This window comes from Adiantum capillus-veneris, chromosome 21 (assembly GCF_014529385.1).
Source record: "Adiantum capillus-veneris isolate H3 chromosome 21, ASM1452938v2, whole genome shotgun sequence".
In the NCBI taxonomy this organism is placed as follows: Eukaryota; Viridiplantae; Streptophyta; class Polypodiopsida; order Polypodiales; family Pteridaceae; genus Adiantum; species Adiantum capillus-veneris.
This window is the reverse complement of record NC_140951.1, coordinates 48,133,375-48,158,387: the sequence shown is the minus strand read 5'-3', so window position 1 is coordinate 48,158,387 and position 25,013 is coordinate 48,133,375. Positions and strand designations below refer to the sequence as shown.

Genomic DNA, 25,013 nt, shown 5'->3' with positions numbered 1-25,013 from the left:
AAGGTGGAAACCTCAAAGTTTCGCTTGTTTCAACAAGTTTTGCGTTTCGGCTGTTTTGCCAAAACGTTTCGGGTTTCAAGGTTTCGGACTTTCAAAGCTGGGAAACACGTTATTGGTTCCATTTTGTGTTTTATCGCCCTTTGATGGTCCCATTGGCAAGTTTTACTCCATCCATGGAAACTATTATAGAACTCGTCGCCAGAGAATTTTGAGGATTTCCTAAAGTGCCTTCAGTAGTAGTTGAAATTGCTGCTGCCTCCATTGTAGGAGGTGATGGCTCCTCCTGTGAGGACAAGAGGGGTGCTCCGCTCTGATACCACGTTAACTGTCAAAGATCTCTCTGCCACGCCATTAGTTCATGCACACTACATTACATCGGTTGTCAGTGTGTGAGGTTTTTTTTGGTTGTCCGTGTGGAGGAGATCGTATTCTGGTGGCCAGAATAATCTGCTAACACAACAATCATCATCTATATGGCACAAGCTGTAGCATCCAAGAGCTTAATGTGTATGAAAGAGGGCTCCTCAAAAGGTCTTGACAATCAGTTTTCCAGTGATTTACTTCCAATGGAATTGCCCATTCAAGTAGCCTACAAAAACCGTTTACTTGATTCTGTAGCATCTCATGATATGGTTACTCTACATAAAAGAACGATAGCAAAAAAATGGATTGAAGTAATTCTTGTCCAACCATTTACAATTAAAATGTTTCAAACGAATTGTGCTTCCAGCCTAGAACAACAATGAAGTCCACCTCAGCCTTGGTGCGATTAACTCCAATGCCTGCAGCACTTCAGAAGCTTTACCCTCTACCTGCAAAAGTTACGCAGCATGTCAGCAAAGCAAACAAAGCAATTGCACGTGCAAATGAAGCATAAGAAACAATACCTGCACAAGTGTATCGCTTTCATGTGCAAATGCAAGCAAGGGGACTTTATCTTTACTGAAGACATTAACAACTGCTCCTGTCTCATCATTTATTTTCTCCAACATTTTACTGACTGCAATCTTAGCTTGAGATCCTGCAACTAGAAGCCGAATCTTTGCAAAGTCCTGATCTTCATTTTCTGGCTAATGGACCAGCAATAACGTAAACTTAGTAGTCCAGAAACGGACACGTCCCTACAATTTGACGTACAACCACATACCAAAAACAACACTTCTAATCTTCCTACCCTGATAAGAAGGGCAACCACCAATAACAGTGCCCGTTCTGCTGCACTTTGTGATGTCGATGTCTCCTGCTTTGAAGCAATCCATAGTACACGCTCGTCTAGATTCTGCAATGACCAAGTAAAATATTGAAGCATTCCTGCAACGTAATTAAGATCAAAACAAAGGAAAGAAAAAATGGCGCAAAACCACGGTAATCACTATAGACTGCATATCAAGAAAATTCCTGAGTAAGCACCCCAGAGGCCGGCTGCCAGGTTACTTACATTATAAGTAACTGGGGTAACTAATAACTGTATGGGAATCTATTCAGAAGCTTCAAAAGTCAGCCGCCCCAAAAAATATGGGGCCGGGTGAAATGAGCTGGAAACTGCAGCTTGGAAAAACCAGCCAGCAAGGTGATTCTATGTGCTGGCCACCTAAAGGAAGTTGCCCACCCGAGGGAGCAGGGAATAAATTTATTTTATTGAAAAAAAAAAAAAGAGGAAGTTGCAGAAATGGTTCCAGCCGGCCTAGAAAAAGCCAGAAATGCTTCCACAAAAAGGTGCCATGACTCCGCCAGAAGGGGCTGCAGTAACCGCCCAATGGGCCCTGCAACCGCTAGGAAAAAGTTTCCAGAAGAAGCAACAACCTCCTACCATCTATTATCTATCTGGAGGTGCCCTTAGATGCTGCTGGGCTAGCCCACTATAAGTGGCTTCCTGGAAGCTGTCAAATCTTCCCTAGAGGTGGCTATCTCGGAAGTGCATAGCCTCCGAGTGAAAGCTGTGCAGAAACTTTTCTAGTAGCCACCTGCTCAGGAAATTGCCTCAACTTCCCCATCAAGGCGCCTTGGAGACCGAGAGTGAGCCCCCTAAAGGCTGCCTTAGCCACCCCCTCCACTGTGATGTCCTGTGATGTGACTGCCGATTGGTACATGTGCTAGATGTGTTTTCCTAGTGCGTCGGTACTAACAGTCAGTGTCTGCTAAGACAATTTACCGCTTCTGTCTGTTTTGCAGGCGTAATCAAGGGCGATTACAATGCTTTCAAGAGGGGGGTATGTCACAAACCGGCGACATCGCATGGCCCTAGCATCAAAATGTTGCAGCAGATACACACCCCCCCCCCCCCAAGCTGGCAGGCCCGTGAAACGCAGGTACAAGCTTACGTGGCAGATTCCGGGATTTGCGGCACATTTTCAACTAACTGGCTGAGCGTACGGATCTCCGTGATTTACGGCAGTTGTACGGAATTTGCTTTTTGCGCAAGAAAATACTACGCAAGCCTGATAATTAGAAGCTTTTGGGCATTGCTTTATTTTTAAAAGCTTTTAAAAGTTTGTCAGCTTTTGGGGCTCTGCTTTTGGGCATCCCTTGTAAACATGTGGTTTCGGCTCTCAGAACTCAAAGCATCTGGACACAGAGTCTGAGAGTGAGAACCCCTTGTACTTTGAGCAGATTAATACAAAAAGAAATACCGAAAGGGGCGCCATTCTTTTGGGCCGATACCTCTTGGCACGAAACTCCGCCGGGCCATGTCGAATCAATTATAAACTGTGAACTCTTTTGAAGTGAATCTCTCCTGTGTCGCGGTGGAATCTGACTTGGAGTGTCCAAGTTCGTTACAGTGGTATCGGAGTGCGGCTTATTTTTCTTCTACCAGAAAATCTGATCCTTTTTCTCGCGACACTTATGGATTCAAACAAGGATCAATAGACTTCCTCTACATCTGGGGATGCGGGAAGAGATCGCGAAGAAGATTCTCATGAAGAGTACGGCCATGTAAGGTGCAGCGGAAGTGAATGTTGAACTTTGCTCAAGATGACTGCTCCGAACTGTGCTCAAGGTTCCTTTTACTTACGGAAGGGAGAGCCTTCCGTTCCTATAGTGAGAGAGTATAAATGATCACAAACAAAGCGGCAAACACTGTGAATGAAGGTACTGAGACTGAGAGATAGAGAGAGAAGAATACGACACCAGAATTGTTGTCAAACCCTCCTCCGAAGGCCCCACTCTCTATGGCGAGAGCGGTCTACTATTGATTGCACAAATCTCTACAATGCAATGGACTTGCCGACGATGTCGACGACGATGAGGATGATGACGAGACCGGCAAAAATCTGAAAACGCTAATGGCTGAAATCTGCAAATCTTTATTTGCTGAATGCTGACTCTATGTAAGTGACGACTGCGATGACGACGATGCAACGACGACGCGTTGAAAACACAGATGCTGAAATCTGCGTTTTCCGGGCTGAAACTGCAAACTTCGATGGATCTCACCATGCGGCAAGGATCTGCTGCGGGAAGGTGAGATCTGCGAGGTTCGGGACTTGTTCTGCGGGGTCTTGATGCTGAAAACTGAAAACACTGATGCTAATCTGGGTTCTATCGCGATGAATCTGCAAAACGCTAGGAGTCCTACTGATCCAAAACGCTAGGGCTGATCTGTGATCTGATGCCAAAACGCTAGGTGTCCTGCTGTTCTGCTACTGCCGGGGCTGATCTGCAATGCAAAAAGCCAAGCTGTCTTCATAAAAAACGCTAGGCTTGATCTGGGTCTTCATGCAAAAAAGGCTAGGTAACTGCTGGGGAAGGTCTTACTGAGAAGGTGCATGTTGAACAAGGTGTTCCTGCTACCTCTTCTGCCTAGATTTGCTAGCACTAGCTTTTCTTATATAGTGTCTAACTCAAATTGCCCTACCCAGTTTCCCAATAAAAGTCAAATAAAAATAATAAATAAATAATTGCTAAAATAGGAAAACCAGGTTTTCTGCACTGTAAAATGCTTTTGATGGAATCTAATGGTAATACTGATGATCATGCCGTGTGCAACCAGAGGATATGCATCTACTCCAAGTGTCTGGACATGCACGGTCTGCGAACAAACTCACAAAGGTGCCAAAACACTTCCTAGGCTAGACTGACTGAACTGAACTGAACCCATATTGTGAAGTAGCTTGTCCACGTACGCATACGGCTAGATGTGCACGTGACATCCCCTCCTTTTCAAAGTGAGTACTAGTACTGAACTGTATGCGTCGAGGGAGATCGCCAATAGGTTTGAAATCTTGTGAAGGACTCTTCGCCGGCCCACTCTGATGCGTGGGTCGTGCGATACTTGAACTTCATAAAGGTCTACAACGCTTGCTTCTTTGGGCCGCACCGAAAGCGACAGTCATCTGTGGCTCCTTTAATGCTTCAACTTCGTCTATAGTCATGCGTCTACCTTCTTCAAGAATCTCTAAGGATGAAAATTCCTGAAACCACTGCCAACACAAAAACATGAACATACCCATTCCATGTAGAGTGACTAGAAAAATTATAGTCATCTTTAAAGGCTGTGCATGCAATGTAGATGAACAAAGAGGGGGAGTGCCAAACCGTTTATCAAACGCACGCAAACAATGGGGTCGAATCTTGACTTTCTGATCTAAATCAATCAACTATGTCAAATCACAATGGAAATGCCCATGCTTGATGCTCAATCTTTCTTGTGCTCTTTCGGATAATGTGTCGTGCCAAGGAACAGACATTGAATGTGAATTCCTCAAATGCAAACATTTCAGCTTTTCATGAGTAATCCGCATACATCCGTGCGCATTCATGAGTGAATCGTGTTCATCGTACAATATGTCATGCCTGTGAAAAGGGATCACATAAGGACGGTGACTAAAATACAGGAAAGCATCACGAATGAAACACTCGAACAATGCGTGTTGATTAATCATTCGAACACAGAATACTTCCTGTGGGGGTTCTTTGGACCTCGACTCGAGAGCCAAGATCGGTTATTCGTGATTGATCGAATCTGCAATGAGGTTAGCTGCACTAGAAAAAGCATCAACTAAACCATCATCCTCGTGAACAATCACATCATTATCAAGCAAACCATCATGCTCGTGAATAATCACATCTTGATCATGCAAATCATCATGCTCGTGAATAATCACATCTTGATCATGTAAATCATCATGCTTATCATTATCATGCAAATCATGTGTATCGTGCTTTGGAAAAGAAGAAACTGAGAGTCTCCTTCTCCTAATTCTTGTCAATCTGCGCCTATACACTAGAAAAGAGTCGGAACAACTCTTGCATGTGTTGGGCTCTCTGTTCGGCCGCCAAGCGCGCTTGCTCACGCTCACGCTCAAAGGCTAACCGACTTTCTTCGCGCTCGGGAGCCAAATCTGCTTTTCTTTCTTGGTGCTCGCGATCCATTTCTGCTTTTCTTTCTTGGTGCTCACGCTTTATGGCTGCCATTCTTTCGTTGTGTGCATGATCTAATTCTGCCTTTCTTTCTGCTTTTCTTGCTTCATGTTCTAACTTTCTATCCATCATTATCTTGTCGAAAGCCTCCATAGGATCTGGTGCAATCTTTGGCGTAGATGGGGAAGGGGGCGGGTTGGAAAAACCTCCTGATGGAAAAAATTCTTCTTCACCTCTTCCATGCTCATCACCTCTATGCGAAGTATGCATTCCACTTCGGGTAATGACCATACAGCACTGAAGTCTTGGGTTCTTAAGTTCACGAGGAACATGGGTTCTTGTGGTTCTTGGGTGTCCCGAGGCTTGAGGTTCTTGAGGTTCTTGAGTCTTGAGGTTCTTGAGGTTCCTGAGGTTCTTGAGTCTTGAGGTTCTTGAGGTTCGTCTTTAGCTTGCAATGTGTGTTAGAGAAGGATCTTCTCTTACCCGAGCTCTTCTCTTTCCCGCGGGCGCACCCCTTGGTAGCCTTGCGCTCACACCAAGGTTGCTTTTTCCCACCTCACGTCAATTGGTCGGCCACTAAGTGCACGGTCCGCTCTCAATGAGTGAAAAGAGAAACAAGGGGAGGCTAAACAAGCCCTTCTTTCTTGGGTTTCCTGTCACTCTTCAAAAACACGATTAGGAATCGGCACGCACAAGTGGACTTGGGTTACGTGCGATCGCAACATGCAAAAAAATTTATTGTGGTTCTTTCCTTGAGTGATACAGAACACTACCAAAGCTCTGATATCAATGTAAGGTGCAGCGGAAGCTAATGTTGAACTTTGCTCAAGATGGGTGCTTCGAACTGTGCTCAAGGTTCCTTTTATTTACATAAGGGAGAGCCTTCCGTTCCTTTAGTGAGAAAGTAGAAATGATCACAAACAAGGTGGAAAACACTGTGAATGAAGGTATTGAGACTGAGAGATAGAGAGAGAAGAATACGACACTAGAATTGTTGTCAAACCCTCCTCCGAAGGCGCCACTCTCTATGGCGAGAGCGGTCTACTATTGATTGCACAAATCTCTACAATGCAATGGACTTGCCGACTATGTCGACGACGATGACGCGACGACGAGACGGGCTGAAATCTGAAAACGCTAATGGCTGAAATCTGCAAATCCTTATCTATTGAATTCTGACTCTATGTCGGTGACGACGGCGATGACGACGAGGCAACAACGACGCACTGAAAGCGCACATGCTGAAATCTGCGTTTTCCGGGCTGAAAATTGCAAACTTCGATGGATCTGACTGTGCGGCGAGGATCTGCTGCGGGAAGGTGAGATCTGGGAGGTTCGGGACTTGTTCCTCGGGGTCTTGATGCTGAAAATTGAAAACACTGAAGCTAATATGGGTTCTATCGCAATGAATCTGCACAACGCTAGGAGTCCTGCTGATCCAAAACGCTAGGGCTGATTCTGCTAACGCTAGGGCTGATCTGTGATCTGATGCCAAAACGCTAGGTGTCCTGCTGTTTTGCTACTGTCGGGGCTGATCTGCAATGCAAAACACCAAGCTATTTTCATAAAACGCTAGGCTTGATTTGGGGTCTTCATGCAGAAAAGCTAGGTATCTGTTAGGGAAGGTCTTGCTGAGAAGGTGCCTGTTGAACAAGGTGTTCCTTCTGCCTCTTCTGCCTGGATTTGCTAGCGCTAGCTTTTCTTATACAGTGCCCGACTCAAATTGCCCTACCCACTTTCCCAACAAAAGTTAAAAATAATAAGCGAAAAATGGCTAAAATAGGGAAAATAGGTTTTCTGCACTGTAAAATGCTTCTGATGGTATGCTGATGATCATGGCGTGTGCAACCAGAGGAGATGCATCTAAGTGTCTGGACCTCCTACTCCGAGGATACTTACAGAGCAAGAATTGGAAGAGGTGGTTGATACACGAATTACCCAGCTCTTTGACACTTTGGTCACTTCGGCCATGTTGTACGGAGTGGAGATATGGGACCCTTAGTTGATCATCATAGCACAGCTCGCAATACTGATGGATGGAGATGTATGGTGTCATGTGCGCACTTCACTTGCACCACGTGGACAGACTTATGCCATAGTCTAGCGTCAATCTTAGCGTAGGACCTAGCCTGGCACGTTGTGAGCCTCTAGCAAGACGTGCATGCCCAGGCCGGTCATAGTTGCATACCCTCTTGCACAGTACAATCATTTCAGTATGAGCATTTTTTGGAGCATAGAACCCTTTTTTCCAAAGTACACATTTTTCACTTATTTATTAATAAGTGACTTTTGTTGAAAAAGTAGGAAGGGCAAATTGCTAAAGAGCTATCAAAGAAACCATTGGGCACTTTAGTAGAAGCAAAAGAAGCAGGGACACAAAAAGGGCAGGCAACGCAACAGACCGGCAAGCACCCTTAGGCTCCCCAACATTTTCTCGGCAGTTCAGCCCAGCGTTTTCAGCATCAGTAAATCAGTGTTTGCAGCCATCAGCCACCAGCGTTTTCAGTTTCAGCCCTTAGCTTCGCCGGACTACAACTCCCCGTTGCAGTTCCTCGCCGCATTAACCAACCAGCAGTAGATCAACCTGGTGTTTTCAGTTTTCAGCCAAGACAGCCAGCATTTTGTAATTCCAGCCCAGATCAGCCAGCGTTTTACATTCTCGGCCTTTGCACGACTCGGCGGTTGTAGATCAGCCCTGCAGTACCGCCGCAGTAGCAGAGCATCTAGCGTTTTCAGTTTTCAACCTTGACGCCGCCGTCGTCAACACCGTCGTCGTCGTCGTCGTCGTCGCAGCCCCTATCTTGACGACGACACCTTCGTCATCGTCATCGTCATCGTCATCGTCATCGTCATCGTCGTCATCATCGCAGATCCCTATCTTGAAGATGACACCTTCGACACCATTGTCGCAGATCCCGGACTTGACGACGACATCATTGTCGTCATCGTCACGGTCTCCATAGCCATCGTCGACATAGTCGTCATCAAGTACCACAACATCAGTACCCCTTAGCATCAGCATCTCAGCATTTAGTCATTGTATCAACATTGTGCAAGAATAAAGAAAGTAGCAATAGATCAGCCTGGCGTTTTCAGTTTTCAGCCAAGACAGCCAGTGTTTTGCAATTCCAGCCCAGATCAGCCAGCGTTTTGCATTCTCAGCCTTTGCACGACTCGACGGTTGCAGATCAGCCCCGCTGTACCACCACAGTAGCAGAGCATCTAGCGATTTCAGTTTTCAACCTTGACGCTGTCGTCGTCTACACCGTCGTCGTCGTCGTCATCGCCATCGCAGTCCCTATCTTGACAACGACACCTTCCTCATCGTCATCATAGATCCCTATTCTTGATGACAACACCTTCGTCGCCATCGTCGCAGATCCCGGACTTGACGACGACGTCATCGTCACAGTCTCCATCGTCGTCGTCAACACCATCATCGTCGTCGACATAGTCATCATCAAGTACCACAGCATCAATACCTCTTAGCATCAACATCTCAGCATTTAGTCATTGTATCAGCATTATGTAAGAATAAAGAAAGTACTTTCTCTAGCAACATAGCAAGGGGGCCCTTGAGGGTTAAGACCCGACATCCCTATGTTGTCTCTTTTCTCTCTCTTGTCTCTCACTTTCTTTCAGTTCAGTTCAGTTCTTTCAAGTGAAGTAAAGTGTCCCTTGTGTTTGTGTGCTGAGTACTAGATCCGACCAAATCCTTATTCCCTGCCGCTACACCTGACATATGGAGAGGCCCTTCATGTCTATGATTTCTCGGATGATTAGGGCCAAGGCCTCAGTACCACATGACATTGTTAGGGCGGAGCTCGCTGCTCCTCCATTGGTAGTGGAAGCACTCACTCGATCTGTTGCATTTATGCATAGCACCTCGGCTCTCCCTAGAGACAGATATGCTCGATCAGCACTAGAGCCTTCGCGACAACTAGCATTGCAGGGAGATAGATCATGTTGGTATGCAGAGATGGCATCTTGGTTTCAGTTACATGGCTTTAGTATGGATTGGCTACCCCCATTTCAATACTCTCTAGATGCACCCTCCATCTCCCTCACTAGGGCAGAGATTACTAGGCTCATCACATAGGACTTGATTCGACTCGATATGAAAAGGACATGGATACAACCTACACATGACTTGGGTACGAAGATGGCTTTCTATAGAGAGCATCTTCTCCAGATTACAGAGGATGCTTTTGTGATCAGACCCTGCAGGATACATGGATACTCATCTATCCCACGGGATACGATGTGCTATCGATCAGATACGCACATCCTCACATCAGCTAATGATCGAGATAGGCTGATTTAGAGTACCCGTTGAGTCCAAGATTTGTTAGGTGTGCCAAATAGAGCCCGAGATAGAGCTACATTATATGTCAGTGCCCAGTATACTATGAGATATGAGGCCGCTTTCACTGTCTATTGAGAGAGGGTTTTGGATAACTTTCTAGAGTCATGAGATACCAGGATCAGAAATGCCTCGGATTATACTTACTAGAGATTTGCAAACACAGAGAGGACCTCTTGAAGAGGGGCACAATGAGAGAGAACCAGCGACAACACAGCAGATTACAGATTTCTTTCAATCACAAACAGAGGAGGTCGAGCAACCCCCACTACATAACAACACCAGAGGCATACTGCTTGATCGGGCGATAGATTTGGGGCGGTCCCGTCGCCCACGAATGGGGGGCCCCCGACATCGACGCAGATTGCGATAGAGGATTCATACCATACTGGCGCGACATAGGAGCCGTCTCGACAAAGTGCTTACCGTAGAGGACGTTGAGCTCTACAGCCTTTTGGATACTGATGTCTCTATTGTCAGAGAGCTCCATTGTATCACCCCCCTTTCCCCTTTTGTATCCCCCTTTGTATCAGCTTTCACCCCACCCCTACCCACTATTTTCATTTTCAGTTCTTTGTACTTTTTGTACCCAGACCTGGTATTAGATTCACGACATGTAACCTTTTGGTCTCATAGGTCATTTTGGCCTTTTGAAGACATTAATATCTCATCTCATCTCATTTCATCTCTCTCTCTCTCTCTCTCTCTCTCTCTCTCTCTCTCTCTCTCTCTCTCTCTCTCTCTCTCTCTCTCTCTCTCTCTCTCTCTCTCTCTCTCTCTCTCTCTCTCTCTCTCTCTCTCTCTCCAATTCAGTCCGTGTTGCTCTTGCTTTCTCGCTTGGGTGTACAAGCCTGTTTTAGAAATACTAGAGCTCAAACAATCCTTCTCCTACGGAGGATCCGATTTGTTTTCTGTAGCACACATGGGTTCCAACAGTGAATCCGACAAAGAGGATAGCATCCGGCCTACAATTATGTGGGAGGATGAAGAGCACTCCAATCCCAGCGGGAAAACACAAAGAACCGATGGAGATTCCAACAAGGGCAAGCCTTCTGTGATTTGATGCAACAACAAAAGATGAGGAAGATGTAGAGCTTACGCGGATGTGGGATGAAGTCCTAGAAGATTTCTGGCCTCTCTCTCCTAGAGAGAATCTAGATCTATGTTCTTGATACTAGAAGGGAAGCAATCAACTCCCTATAGTTATTACCTATGATGGTGTCACATGCAACGGAATTGAAATGGTGACAAGATCTAAACTTCACACTTCCACAAATCTTTAATTCTTTCCTTGCTTGAATGTGTGCTGCTAAGCACGAATGATGGTTCCTTTTAAAGAGAGAGAGAGAGAGAGGTAGAGATCTGTAGAGAGAGAAAGAGAGAGAAGGAGAACGACACGCAATGGGGTCCATACCAACCCTCTCAAGGACACCCCACGCCGTTGCCGATGTGGTAATTGCTTTCGATTGCGTAAATGGGATTTCACACATGCAATACCTCAAGCACAGACTCTACTGACTCAAATGGGCTGATTTGATGCACCTTTGGGTATGTCTTGATGAGGGGGGGTAAAAACGCTGGTCGCTGCAAAACCGCAGCAAAATTGATGGGTTAAGCGCGGCTAAAAACGCAGACAATGATGGAGTAAATGATGCTGGGAGCACTCGATGCAGCTAGTGAATGGCCGAGAAGAGGCTTAATGGGCTGACGAAGGTCAAGGCTGCAAAACATGGAGTTTGCATTAGCAAACGAGAGGCTTTCCGGCAAGGAAGATGGGTTGAAAACTGAAAACGATGGCTGTTAGGCTGATCCATCTCGTGAGGGACGCGAAGGATGTAGATGCAAAATTGTTGGGCTCTCCTGTTGGCGCTCCACACTGATGAAAAACATTAGGGTTGTTGCTTCTTATATACTGATTTTTTTGGTACCAAGTCGGTAAAATGTACGAGGTGATGAACATGTGCAAATGTGCGCACATGGGAGTTTCTATGCGATAACTCACCTTTTTGTGAACCATTTGACGAAAGAACTAGACCGACACGTTCACCTAGCCTAGACCTATATGCAAGTCATGTCAAATGTAACCGAAGTGCAATAACATCTGTCAAAACGCATGTACAAACCATTTATGCAAGAGGGTTTCAAAACTGGAAAACCTCATCTAATGGACTCGCCACTAGGATTTGAGACTCCTATCTACAGATATGTACAGAATTGGCTCTAGAAGTACACGAAGCATGTCTACGTGGCACACAGAGCAATGTGCATGTGACGTATGGAAAATCTGGCGTTGCTACTCTATATCAACGAGGAGCTGCAGACTATCATACCATGTTTTTCGGAGAATCTCAGTTTACTTTACCATTCAATCATGTTGGTTCTACAGATTTTATGGACCGAGTGGGAATTTATGTTGACAATATGCTATGGAGACTTTCTCTTATACCCTATGATCCACGTGGAAGTTATGATGCTTATGATCTATGGCAACTAATCTATATGCCGTTTGATCTAGGAGGATGTTGTCATGTGCACAAATTATGGCAATTTATCCGTACAATTAATGAATCAAGGGATTTACTGTTACTGGGTGCTTATTTTTGGGGAATAAAGACCTATCGGCTCCCTTGTATCATACCCTACATCCTAGACTAGTGTAAAGGCTCATTTATTCATTATTTGTGTGTTTGGTCATTAAATGGGCGAACACAGTGTGTACACATTGTACCCTAACTTAAAAAATATAAAGGACATCCTAAAACTTGAGTGTGCAACAGAAGTACACTTTCAAATCTCGTTTTTTTGCTTTGCAACCACTCTCTGCTCTCTTCTCTCGCACATTTCTGCTCTTCTTGCCTCCTTTATATTCCTCCAACGTCTACACACCTTGTGATAGGTGTTTTGCACGCGTTTCCACTCTTTCAACTAGTATCAGAGCGAGGTTGCTCATGACAAAGTTGGCTAATGTTGTTGCAACAGGTCCTTCCATGCTGTATTTTTCAGTTTGGAGGTGTTCCTCAACATTTTTTAGTATTAGGGTTTTCCTAAAAGTCAAAGACAAACTGCGACAAGTTTTATATTGCTATTGTGACAGTTTTCAACCATAAAAACGGGTTCATACAACTGGCTCTAGCAAATATTGTACTCCTCCATCAAGTGGAGTCCTCTCAAGCGAGAGTTTCATATATTATCGTTGTTGCAATGTACTTTACGGTTACCAAAACACTTATATTTGCATTGCTGAATTTTCGCACTATACAACTAAGAGCATATTATTTTTCTCTTGGTACATAGGTACATGGATCGCGATCCATGATCCTCTGTCATAGACTGATACCATATTTACACCATAGCTAGAGCACTTATGGCAATGCACAATACAAATCCCATTGACGCACGGAATGACTCGTTGCATTTCTCTGACCTAAAAATAAATGTCACGACTCACAAGAGATGCCCATTGTACTGTAACAACATCTGGCAAAGCGCTTGTACAATCCGTTTACGGAAGAGGGTTCCAAAATGAGAAAACCTAATCTAACAGACTCGTCCAAACATGCAGGTCCTACAAACAGGCTCACAATGTTGCCAATATTAATCCTTCTAGGATTCTACAAAATCTTATCTAGGGAATAAAGCATGTCCGCATGGCACACAAAGCCATGTGCAGAAGACATCCCCTCCTGCTTAAGGTGAGGTACTGGTAACTAGCTCTATGCATGCCATAATGTCAAGTGCAACGGAATTGAAAAGGTGGATCTAGGTTTTACACTTCCACAAATCTTTTACTCCTAGAGTTAATGGTTGCAACTTAGCATGGTATGGCTCAGGATGAGTGATCAATGGGTGCTCAAGGTTTCTTTTATTGTCAGAAGGGAGAGCCTTCCTTGACTTAATGAGAGAATGTGCAATGACCAAAACAAGAGAGTGGAATGCAAACTGAGTGAGAGTGCAAAAGAGTGCTAGAGAGTGAGAGAAGAGACGACACCAGATGGGATCCCAATCCCCCCTCCAAGGGCCCCCCTCTCTATTGCTAGAGAGGTATTTGCTTTAGATTGCACAAAGTCTGGTACAATGCTTCTAGATGCTCTGGTACTTGATGAGACTATGTCGACAACAACAATGATGTCGACGACGACAATGACGATGACGATGTCGACGACGACAATCGTGTCGACAACGACAACGTGATCAAAGCTGAAATCTGAAAATGCTAGGTAATCTGCCGTGGATCTGCTACTATGGCGGAACTGTGGGGCTGATCTGCAATCGCCGAGTCGAGCTAGGGCTGAAATGCAAAAACGCTGGCTGATCTGGGCTGAATCTGCAAAACGCTGGCTGAGGTCTGTTGAATCTGTTGATGGTCTGCAAAAACACTAGCCTTGGTAAAAACGCTGGGCTGAACTACTTGAGAAACACTGGGAGGGCCTGTGCACCTGCTGCCTGTGCTCTCCTTCTGTCTTCTGCTTCTCTCTAGCGCCAAGGCTGTCCTTTTATATGTGTTGAGAACTGGGTCGAGCAGTTGCTCCCTTAGCCCCCGCGATTTGGTAAATTAAGTCACTTAATAAATTGACGCTCATGCTAGGTGTGCAATCAAAGGGTATGAAACTACGCTAAGTGCCTCGACATGCACGGCCTGTGTAGGCTCACAGGGTTGCCAGAACACTTCCTAGGCTTCCTAAACCCTAGAAGTAGGAACAGCTTGTCCACGTACACATAGGGTTAGATGTGCACGTGACAATTGTTGGTCGAATCATGGACAGGATGTGTTGCACACTTCAATATCTTTGAGTATTATATTATGGATGTGATGTGTTCACACTTCACGAATGGGGATTATTGGACGTAGTGTAGTCTACAGTTCAAGTTTTCTACATAGGCAACCGATGCTCAAGATGGCATTACTCTAAGGTACAAAGTTGAGGGTAGAAAATCCAAGGTGTATCCAATGGAAGGTACCTCTACTGAGGTGTCCATGGTAGCTTCTTCATCGACTTGGTCTCACTATTGATGTTCACTATGAGCTGCAGAGAGGGTGTTAAGAGTTTTGGCATCTCAAGTGAACTGCCCAATGTGAACCCATTATTTAGTTTGACTTTTACATATTTATTTTACTTATTTGTCAAAGTCTGGGTAGGGCAATTCATTGAGGTTGCTGTATAAGCAACCCCTTGCCTCCATTGTATACACAATCAGTTATTCATTGCGAAGGTTGATTGGTTCAAGAGAGACTCTCTCTCTCTCTCTCTCTCTCTCTCTCTCTCTCTCTCTCTCTCTCTCTCTCTCTCTCTCTCTCTCTCTCTCTCTCTCATGCTCACTCTCCTTCGTCTCTACGCTTCCGCATCATCCACTTTGACAAATCTCTCCTCCAAGTAGGCCAATAAATGAATATCTGGACGGTTGTAGCCTGTCACTATCGCATCTATACGGCGATGCCCTGCATAGGGTGGACATGACTTTATACCATAACCTTGTGTCGCAGACACACATTCTTCCATGCATCATCATAAAACCATTCCTGAGGAGATGATATAGTGCTCATGGCGTTGTCCATCTAACAAGCGTCCAAAGATTCTTGCAAAATCTTCATCAGTAGCATATTGTTCCTTCATATCATCAAGCTCACAATGATAAGAAATTGACACAGCTGAAACTTGTGGTCTTCTTGACAATGCATCAGCTACAACATTCTTTTTGCCTTAAACATGCACGATCTGAAGTGGAACAAAGAAGAGATGTTTGCCCATCACATATGCTTTTCAAATAACTTTGACAATGTCAAAAAGTATCGCAACGTCCGATGATCCGTTTGGACAACAAAATCAGCACCTAGCACGTAGTGTTTCCAACTTGAAAGCACATTAATCACAGCCAATAACTCTTTCTCATAGAGTTGCATAGTCTTTTCTAACCTTTACAAGATTTTGCTTTCATGGGCTACTTCCCGTCCATCTTGCATTAACACTGCACCAATACTATTGCCACATGCATCACACTAAACCAAAAATGACTTCCTAAGATCTGGCAAAACGAAAACTGCATCCAAAGTCATCTTTTCCTTCAAGAGATTAAAGGCTCAAATCTCTTTTTGTGTCCATTTGAAAGTGACCTCTTTCTTTTGTAAAGCATGTAGGGGTGAAGTAATCTCGATAAAGTTTCGAATGAATCTTCTATAGTAGGAACGCAATCCCAAGAAGCTACAGACATCATACACAATCTTCAAGTTTGATTGGTGCTTTGCATCTGGATAATCACGTCGCCTCTACTGCTGCTGTCACAAATTGCTGACATGTCAAGCCCAGAAGAATGGAGCCAACTTGCAGATCACGGCCGAAGGGCCTAAACCCTAAGAAGAACAAGCAACAACAGAAGAAGAAGTCCTACCAACTTATGGGACCCCGTCCGATGGGGCCCAAGTGACATAAAGGATTAAAATAAAGCAAGACCCACACATACACACAAAGAAGGATTTGCGTAGCAACTGATGACGTGGCAGTTTTTTGGATTTTCCGCTAATAGTGCTGAGGTGGCAGATTTCCCCAAAGCGCGCTAACAGTGCTGACGTGGCAGTTGTGCGAATTCCCGCAAATCGCGCAGATTTTGACACTTTTTGGACCAATTGCCTTTGAGTCTGAAGCTTTTCACTGTAACTGCTTTTCAGGCCAAGGGCCTTTAAATATGAGGTTAGGGCTCATTCTCCGGCATGCTTCCTGGAGAAGGTGAAAAGTCTGGAGTATCGACTTGTACTGTGTTCATAGTTTTTTCTAACGTCAACCATGCGGCATACGCAGGCGGGTATGGAAGCCCGCCACAAGCCCGGTTCAGACCCCCTGAAGATTCCATGCGTGGGATACCATACAGCACCCTAGAAAACACTAGAGAGTAGCACAAAAACCACAGAATACAATAAACCACTCCTTGGTATATTGTAATAGCACTATAGGGCAAAGGGTTCGCACATGGGCGAAATGCCCATCCGGTTCAAAAACGCCTAAAATCTGGCCAGTTTTTAAAATCACTGCCCCACGTATGGAAACCCCAATCATACTTCAATCGGACTCGTACACGTCCGGAAGCATGGTTGGCCAATCATGCACGTGAGAAAAAAACTATGACTATGTTGATGCAATATAAAGAAATACCAAAAGGGGCGCCAAGGTTTGGGGCCAATACTCTTTGGGGTGGAATTGCCACTCCGTGTCGCATGTCGTCTCTCTGTCTCTCAATTCAATTGTTATTGAAGTGCTAAAAGTCTGTTCACTCTATTCTTTTCTATTAGCACGTGGTGCCCGTCTTGTGACAGCTGCTCATCACTACTATCGATCTGCTTGTGACTCACAAATGCATGGGCTGTCAAAAAGGGTGGGAAGAGGCTCCTCAAAAACGCAAGCAATTGCTCCCTTCTACCCACTGGCCACCCTAGGGCTACCCCACTATGGGTGATGGGAATGGGATCGTGCTAGCTATGGTGGATGAAAGAGAAACATGGTGCACACAAGTGAGTGTGTGTTGGCTAGATTATCATTCAAGCGAATTAGGTTCCAAGATCAATTAACTTGGACTCATAAACACGATCTTGAATTGTTGCTAAGCCATCACAAGCTCACCATAAACAAGAGAGATGTAATGCAAAATAGACTTGTGTTTATTCATTCATGAAATGAGCTTTAATTAGCTCTACACCCTTGCACCACTGCATGTGAGATAATTCCACTTCTCTCCTTGACTCACACTTTAGGACAAAGCTCACACTTTACAATCCTCACCTTGAGGTTTGGACTAGGAGGAAACTGAAGAAAACTGACATCTCTGGCACATTCCAATCCAGGAGCAAAAAGAACATCTCCAATCCAGGAGACAAACTATCTTTAATCCAAGAGACACTCAAACACCTCACCTCAAACAAATGTATAAAACTGAGACCAAGCTAGTCCAAGCTATCTTCAAACAAATACAACTGAAAGGGAAATGCCAAAACAAAAGCTAGAGAATGTCGTCGTAGACCAAAAGGCTATTGCCGCCTTCTTCTTCATCTTCATCTTCATCTTCATCTTCATCTTCATCTTTGTCTACTTCTACCAAATACGCTTTGGGCCTTGGAATTCTGCTGGTGTTGCCTCTGTCCCTTTTGAAACACTTCGAAGGAAGATGATCCTTCTTTCCGCAAATACTGCAAGTCTTCGATGCTAGACAATCCTTTGCTATGTGCCCTTCTTTGACACACTTGAAACAAGTTTTGTTACTAAAGCCAACTATAAAAGCCCCCTGAAGTAGCATTCCTCCCTTGCTTCTTCCATTAAAGAGTTGATGACATCTTGAAAATCTGGCTTTGGATCCTTCTCCTCAATGATGGTCTTTATCTCGTCAAAGCTAGGTGGTAAGCCTGCTAGAAGAACTACAATTTTGTCCTCCTTTGGTACTGCATTGGTTACATAAGCTAGTTGTGTGGTCATGCTTTTGAGGCGATTGACCGAGCTTGCAATATCTTCGTTATGTTCCATTTGCAATTTGTATAGATTTTTCTTTAAGCTTACTTTGCTTTTCTTTTTCCTATCTCAAAAGTTTTTTTCTAGTGCTTCCCATGCAGCTAATCAGGTATCACAATCATCAATAAAGTGTGATGTAGTGTTTTGTTTCGGATTCGGGTAGGGCACACCTGGCCGCTCTCCTCATATACCAGAAAAGAGCACAAGAAGAACAACCAGGACTTTGCACCCAGAATCCGAAGGCAAACGCTTTTGTCACTAGTTTCCTCTGGACTACGAGAGGCCAGAATTATCTACACTCTTAGCCATGACTATTCCCTTGAGGGACCCATTTCGCCAACTTGATTTGGGCGTCACAGCGACCAAGTACCTCTGTTCAGAGGCCCAGATACTGCGGGACTTGCTTCGGTCTTCCCTTTGGAGTTGCCTCCTCCATGTAACTTATCGCTCACCTCACTAAACTGCCTTTGTAACCTGATGGTTTTCCCCTAGGAAATGCCATACGCACTTGGAAGGGCATCGGCTCACAGGTGGCATCCGCTGAGGTTGGTGGTGTCTCCCTTTTGCACCTCCCAACCTCTTTTAGGTGAAGTTGACCCCCCCCCCCCCCCCCCCCCGAGGAGGAATGGCACTTGGGCACTCTTGTAGCTCATCTGGCTTCTCTTGGGGAGAATTACGTCATTTCCCCGAAAGTGACCGGATTCAAAATAACAGCATACGAAGGGGAGCATTATCTCCCCATCCGCAATAATTATTGTGATGTAGTGCAATAATTATGATTCCTAATGCCTGCTCGTCCTTGGCTTAATTTTGTGCACTCATAGCTCGTGTCAGTACTAGCACACCAACAGTAGATGTCGGATCGGTGAGCGTTGGCTTGACTATACCCCACAACTGCTTTTCATTAAGTAGCCTTTTAACTTGGTTTGCCAAGTATGAAAGCCCTCCCCGTTAAATTTCCCAAGCCCCTTCTCTTCCATTGCGCTAATAGAGGGGTCTTAGCTTAGGAAACTCTACTAGCCAGTGTCTACCTCTTTACACGAACACAAATTCTTCTTCGGAGAAGATAGAAAATTTGTTTGCAAGTTTATTGTGCTTGGCTGCAAGATTTTTTAAGTTTTAATGTGAGAGAGAGAGAGAGAGAGAGAGAGAGAGAGAGAGAGAGAGAGAGAGAGTTCCTTAAATGTTTCTATGTGAAGTACCCCTCCACTTAAAAAAGTGGAGTCACCCTTCAATAGAAAATATTTGAAGCTTGAGAAATCCTTGGTAAGCTCGAAGAGGAAAATTTTACCTTTGATTAGTCTTGTTGAGACTCTTGAAGTTTTGAATGAAAAACTTTGAACTTTGATGTTTTATGGAACCTTAAAGCTCTTGAATAGCCTTCGAGCTTGCTTTGAAGATGTCTTCAGATTTGCTGCAGGTTCAACTGTGGGAACAGGCCCTTAAAGGGTGACTGGAAGCCTTTTGAGCCAAAACACATGGAAACTGTAACAAACTTGGACACCCCAAGTTAAGATTCTACCGCGACACAAGAGAGATTCACTTTCAAACAGTTCACAAACGACGACACGGCCCAGCGTAGTTCCGTGCCAAGAGGTATTGGCCCCAAAGATTGGCGCCCCTTTCGGTATTTCTTTTTATATTAATCTGTGTGCTAAGTACAAGAGAGTCCGCGGGAACTCACACTCAGACTCTGCGTCCAGATGCTCTGAGTAATGAGGCCCTTGGACTTATTTATTCTTACAAGGGATACCCCAAAGCAGAGCCCAAAAGCTTAAACTCAAAAGCAAATGTAACCCAAAAGCTGTCAAATTCAGCCAGCATAATTTGCGGAGATCCGTACATACTACCACGTCAGCAATCATTGGAAATTACGAGCGTCCGTATAGTTTGCCACATAAGCCTGTCGGCGCATTTCAAGAGCTTGCCAGCAGTGTGTGTGTCCGGGGGCCTGCCACGTCACCAATTTGTGACATACCCCCCCCCCCCCTTGAAAGAATTGTAATCGCCCTACGCCTGCAAAACAGACAGAGGCCATAAACTGTCTTAGTAGACACTGACTCTTAGTACCGACGCACTAGACACAACATATCTAGCACTTGTACAAGACGATAGTCACATCACAGGACATCACATGACAAATCACATACAAATTCATTTCAAATCTCAGACCATGATCAATAGGCAACGAATTTAGTAATCGCATCTAGATCTATTATGAACCTCACGGATGCCCGATTAACTAATCCTTATTGCAATCATGTCTATAGAGATTTATGAGACCGAAATGCTGCAGTCATTTCGTCTTTCAGTTCCTGCAACAAACAAGTCAAGTACAAATCAATCATTTTCATTTCGAGAATTCCAGTTATAAAGTCATACAGCAAAATACTACTCAGCCCTTTAGTATCCCTGAAACCCAAAGAGGACATAAGTGACTCTATTCAAAATCGGTAATCCGTTGACAAAGGAGCGGAGTGACTCCCCTCTTGTGCAAACCCGCTACAGGATAGTTCTTGAACTTAACCAAGAATCGCCTAATCACTTTACCTTACCTTTTATCTTTCTGTCTTTGTGTGCCAATATCTATTCTGGAACGAGTATTTCCTCGCTTTCCTCCACTTCAGGTTGCTCATCTTGCTCCCCGTCACAGGCACATCGCCTTTAAAAGGCTTCAATAGACTCGCATGAAATGCATTGTGAATCTTCCAAGTATCAGGCAACTTCAATCTAAAGGAGATATCATTTATCTTTTCTTTTATCTAGAAAGGGCCATAATACATCGTGCTAAGCTTTGGAAAAAGCCGCTCATTTCCCTTTTTCTTTCTTAGGCGTGCCCCTCAAAACGTAAGAGCACCCAATCTTCTTCTTTTAATTTCAAATCGCGACGATGTCAATTTGCTGCCTTCTAGTATCGTTCCTGAGATTTCGCTAAAGCTTCCCACACCTTGGCAAATGGAGTGTTCAAGTCCCTCGTGTACTGGTCGGCTTCAAAAAATTTATATTTTGTGCTAAGGAAGAGTGGAACCTTCAGAGCACCTTCAACGATCTCAAATGTCGTCTTTCCCGTCGAAGAGTGGATCGTATTATTGTAGGCAAATTCCACCAAGGGCAAAAAAAATTCCCATTGAGTCTTCTGATCAAAAATATAAGACTTCAATAAATCCAGTACGACTGAAATTTGCAATCTCAAATTGCCCATCTGTCTGCAGGTGGAAAGATGATGAGAACTACAACCGTGTGCCAATGTTCTCCTAAATAGCCCTCCAAAATAAACTCGTGGATCGGGAATCTCTATCGGAGACTATTGTCTCAAGCATGCAATGTACTCTAAAAATTTGTGCAATGAACAGTCTCGCTATAATCCGGTTTTGACTATTTTCTTCACTGGAATGAAGTGAGCTTGCTCGCTAAATCTGTCGATGACAGTCGAAATGCCATCATGCCCACTCTGTGTCTTTGGGAGATCAAAAATGAAATCCATAGCAATACTTTCCCAAGGTCGAGTGGGAATGGGTAAAGGCTGTAACAATCCCTGTGCTTTATGTCCGTCAAACTTGACCTTTTGGCATACTAAGCAACTGCGTACAAACTTCAAAGTCGTCCACATCTTTCTTGAGTCTTGGACAAAAGAAGTAATGCTCCATACCTTTCAAGGTGGTGTCGATGCCGCAGTGACCCGTAAAAGATGGACAATGGCACTCAGTCAAAAACTTCTCCCTCAACGGCTGTGTAACGCACAACATCGTTTTCTTCATCAAGTAGCCATCCCGTATGGAATATCCCGCTACTACCTCCCCATTCTGTATTCGATTGAATACATCCGAAAAATCCGGATATGTGGCGTACTGATCTATACATGTCCTCGAAGCTTCTGCGATGAAATGCGAAAATAGCCAAGACTAGCGGTTTCCGAGACAAAGTATCTGCCACCAAGTTCTTCTGTCCCTGAACATGGACAATCTGGAAGTGAAATTGTGACAAAATGTTAGCCCACTGCATTTGCTTTTTTGAAAGCTGCTTCTGTGACAAGACGTAGCGTAAACTCTGATGATCGGTGAATACTGTGAAGTCGGCTCCAAGTAGGTAGTGTCGCCACTGAGTAAGAGCATGGATCATTGCCAAAAGCTCTCTCTCATAAATCTCTGTTGTCAATTCTGGCCTTGAAAACAATCGGTTTTCATAGGCAATCCCATGGCCTTCTTGCATCAAGACCGCTCCCAGACTACGACCACAAGCATCACAATATACTTTAAATGACTTTTGCAAATCCGGCAAAGTCAATACTCGTTTAGTAGTCAATTTCTCTTTCAGTGTCTAAAAGGCAGTCACCTTTGTGGGTCCCCACGAGAAAGGGACTGCTTTTTGTGTCAGAATGTGCAAAGGGGAAGCTACCTCTGCAAACTTTCGATGAACCGCAAGTAGTAAGAACACAAACCCAAGAAGCTTCTAACTTCATGAACATTCTTCAAATTGGGTCAATCACGTATAGTCTCAATCTTGGCCGGGTCCATCTGTACTCCTATTGTGCTGAGACGATGTGTCCCAAGAAGTGTATCTCTGACAAGAAAAATTCACTCTTTTTGGCATTGATAACTAACTTGTGATCTCGCAATGCTTGAAAGACCTGTAGCAGATGGTGTCTATGTTCTGCTTCATCCTTGGAGAAGACTATAATGTCATCAAAGAAAGTGTCGACAAACTATACTCTTTGCAAATCCTATCCATCATTCCGTTGAAAGTCGTTGAGCATTGGTAAGGTCAAAAGGCATCACCAAAAATTCATACAAACCGAAGCTCGTCCGAAAGGCTGTCTCGTAGAGATCTACCGGCGCGATTTGGATTTGATGATATCAGCTTTTCAAATCAATCCTACTGAAACAGGAGGATCCTTGAAGTCGGTCAAGAATATCATCGATCCTTGGAATCAGAAATCTGTTCTTGATGGTGATTTTATTGAGAGCTCTGTAATCAATGCACCTTCTCGAAAATCCGTCTTTCTTTATAACCAACAACACCGGAGAGCAGTAGGGTGAAGTACTTTGTTGGATAAGACCCTTTTCCAAAAGGTTTTTCACTTGGTTCATGATCTCTTCATTATGGGCTCGACTAACACTGTAAGGTGGCCGGTTCGGTGGTGTGCTTCCAACGAATCAGATCAATGGTGTGATCCTCAGGACAAGATGGGGGCAACTCACCTGGCAGGCCCTCAGCGAAGAAATCGGCATTAGTGTGGAGAAAATCTTGGCGTTCTCTATCAAGTTCAGACATGTTCCTTTTGTGTTCATCATTTAACTCTTTCAAGTAGATCGAGTGAACAAAGAGACTGGATTTCATTAATTTGGAAATGGCCGAAGCCGATAAATTAGGAATGGACTCGCCCTTCAGTTTTAATGCTAGCCAAGGGACTGTAAAACCCCTCGGTTGTGCCTCCAAAATCATCCCACATCCACTCTAACATGTTTGGATGTTGTACCCCAAAATAAGATGCAAATCTACAGCACAACCATTCTGTAAGAGAGGCACACCGGACCAGTTGCAATCCATTTCCACGTTCAAAAAAAAGGGGCCAAGTAGAAGCTGTGAAAACAACACTATTTCCCACTGGCCCTCTTTTTGTTTAGCATAGTGCTTATTCAAGGGCCCAAAAACTGGTGTTTCCAAACTAAGGAGACGATGACACAAATTTATCAGCCACGGGGTGGTGTTTCACGCAAACTGAGCACTACAGGCACACTTTATAAAAACACAAATTTCTTGCCACAATGGCATAATCTAAATTTGGCAGTACTGTGTTCCCACCCCCACAAAAAGAAGAAAGCAGTGCAAGCTCACCATAATGGCATCTCCAATCCTGATGCAAGCACCAGTCTCCTCTCTCAGCTGCTGGATGCGGTAGCCCTGCTTGCCAATGACTTTTCCCATCTCCTTGGAGGGGACAAGTAGGTAGAAGGAAACATCTGCAGACTTACCATGGCCTTCTGCATGCACACTATTCTGTGAACGTGGGTCCTCCATTTTTTCATCAACAGCAGAGCTTTCATTGTTCTTCCTCTTCTTCTTCTTCCTCTTCTTCTTATCATTATTATTATTGTTCTGTCTCTCGTCCTTCTCCTCATCGTTGCAGCTACTCTCTCTATGCCGTTTACTTTGCCTCTTTGGAGAGCTTTCTTCGACGGAGTCAAAGATCGTCGCCGAAGCCTCCTCTTCTTTTTCACGAGAGCTTTCAAGCTCCTTCAGCTTCTTCTGTTTCTTTTTGGAAGAGTATACCTCCTCTTTATTCGCTGCTTGCTTCGTCCTAAGTTGCTTCTTCTTCGTCGAGGAGTTCTCGTCGTAACTGTTCTCCATTTTTGAAATCCCTCGTGTCATTGTTGTAAGAGAGTTTACAAAAACGAAGTACCTAGGCCTAAGGCTTTTTACAGACTGCCGCCATGTCTACCCGTGGTGGGTAGGTCTTCCTCACGACTAAGTGGCACGGGCATGGGAGGGTGGGATCTACGATCGAGAGATTGTGGATCGTAGATTTGAAATGCGGGTACCCTAGATTACTTTTGTAAAAAATAAACTAGGGTACCCGAGTTTTAAAAATAAACTAGGATATCCACGTGGGTTTTGAACCCGTGACCTCACCCATGAGAGGCGCACACCCTAACCACTACGCCATGCGCGCGTTGTGAAAAGTGATGACCCTAATTTACTTATAACATATATGCACAAGGGCGACAGCCGAAAATAATCTAAGGTATCCTAGTTTACTTTTTATAATTAAAAAGTAAACTAGGGTACCCTAGATTACTTTCGGC

At 44.4% G+C, this 25,013-nt stretch overlaps 1 protein-coding gene across 1 annotated transcript in view; it reads right to left on the bottom strand.

Annotated features, from left to right (window-relative positions):
* The window catches only part of LOC147430912 (uncharacterized), a 69,443-nt gene extending 44,779 nt beyond the window's left edge, over positions 1–24,664 (bottom strand). The window contains exons 1-4 of the mRNA XM_086493452.1: positions 24,046–24,664; positions 1,175–1,279; positions 888–1,070; positions 754–812 (exon numbers count right to left, since the gene is read on the bottom strand). Coding sequence (XP_086349578.1) covers positions 754–812; positions 888–1,070; positions 1,175–1,279; positions 24,046–24,579 — 881 coding nt within the window. The 5' untranslated portion in view covers positions 24,580–24,664. The remainder of the gene's footprint in view (positions 1–753; positions 813–887; positions 1,071–1,174; positions 1,280–24,045) is intronic.
* Between the last annotated feature and the right edge of the window lie 349 nt (positions 24,665–25,013).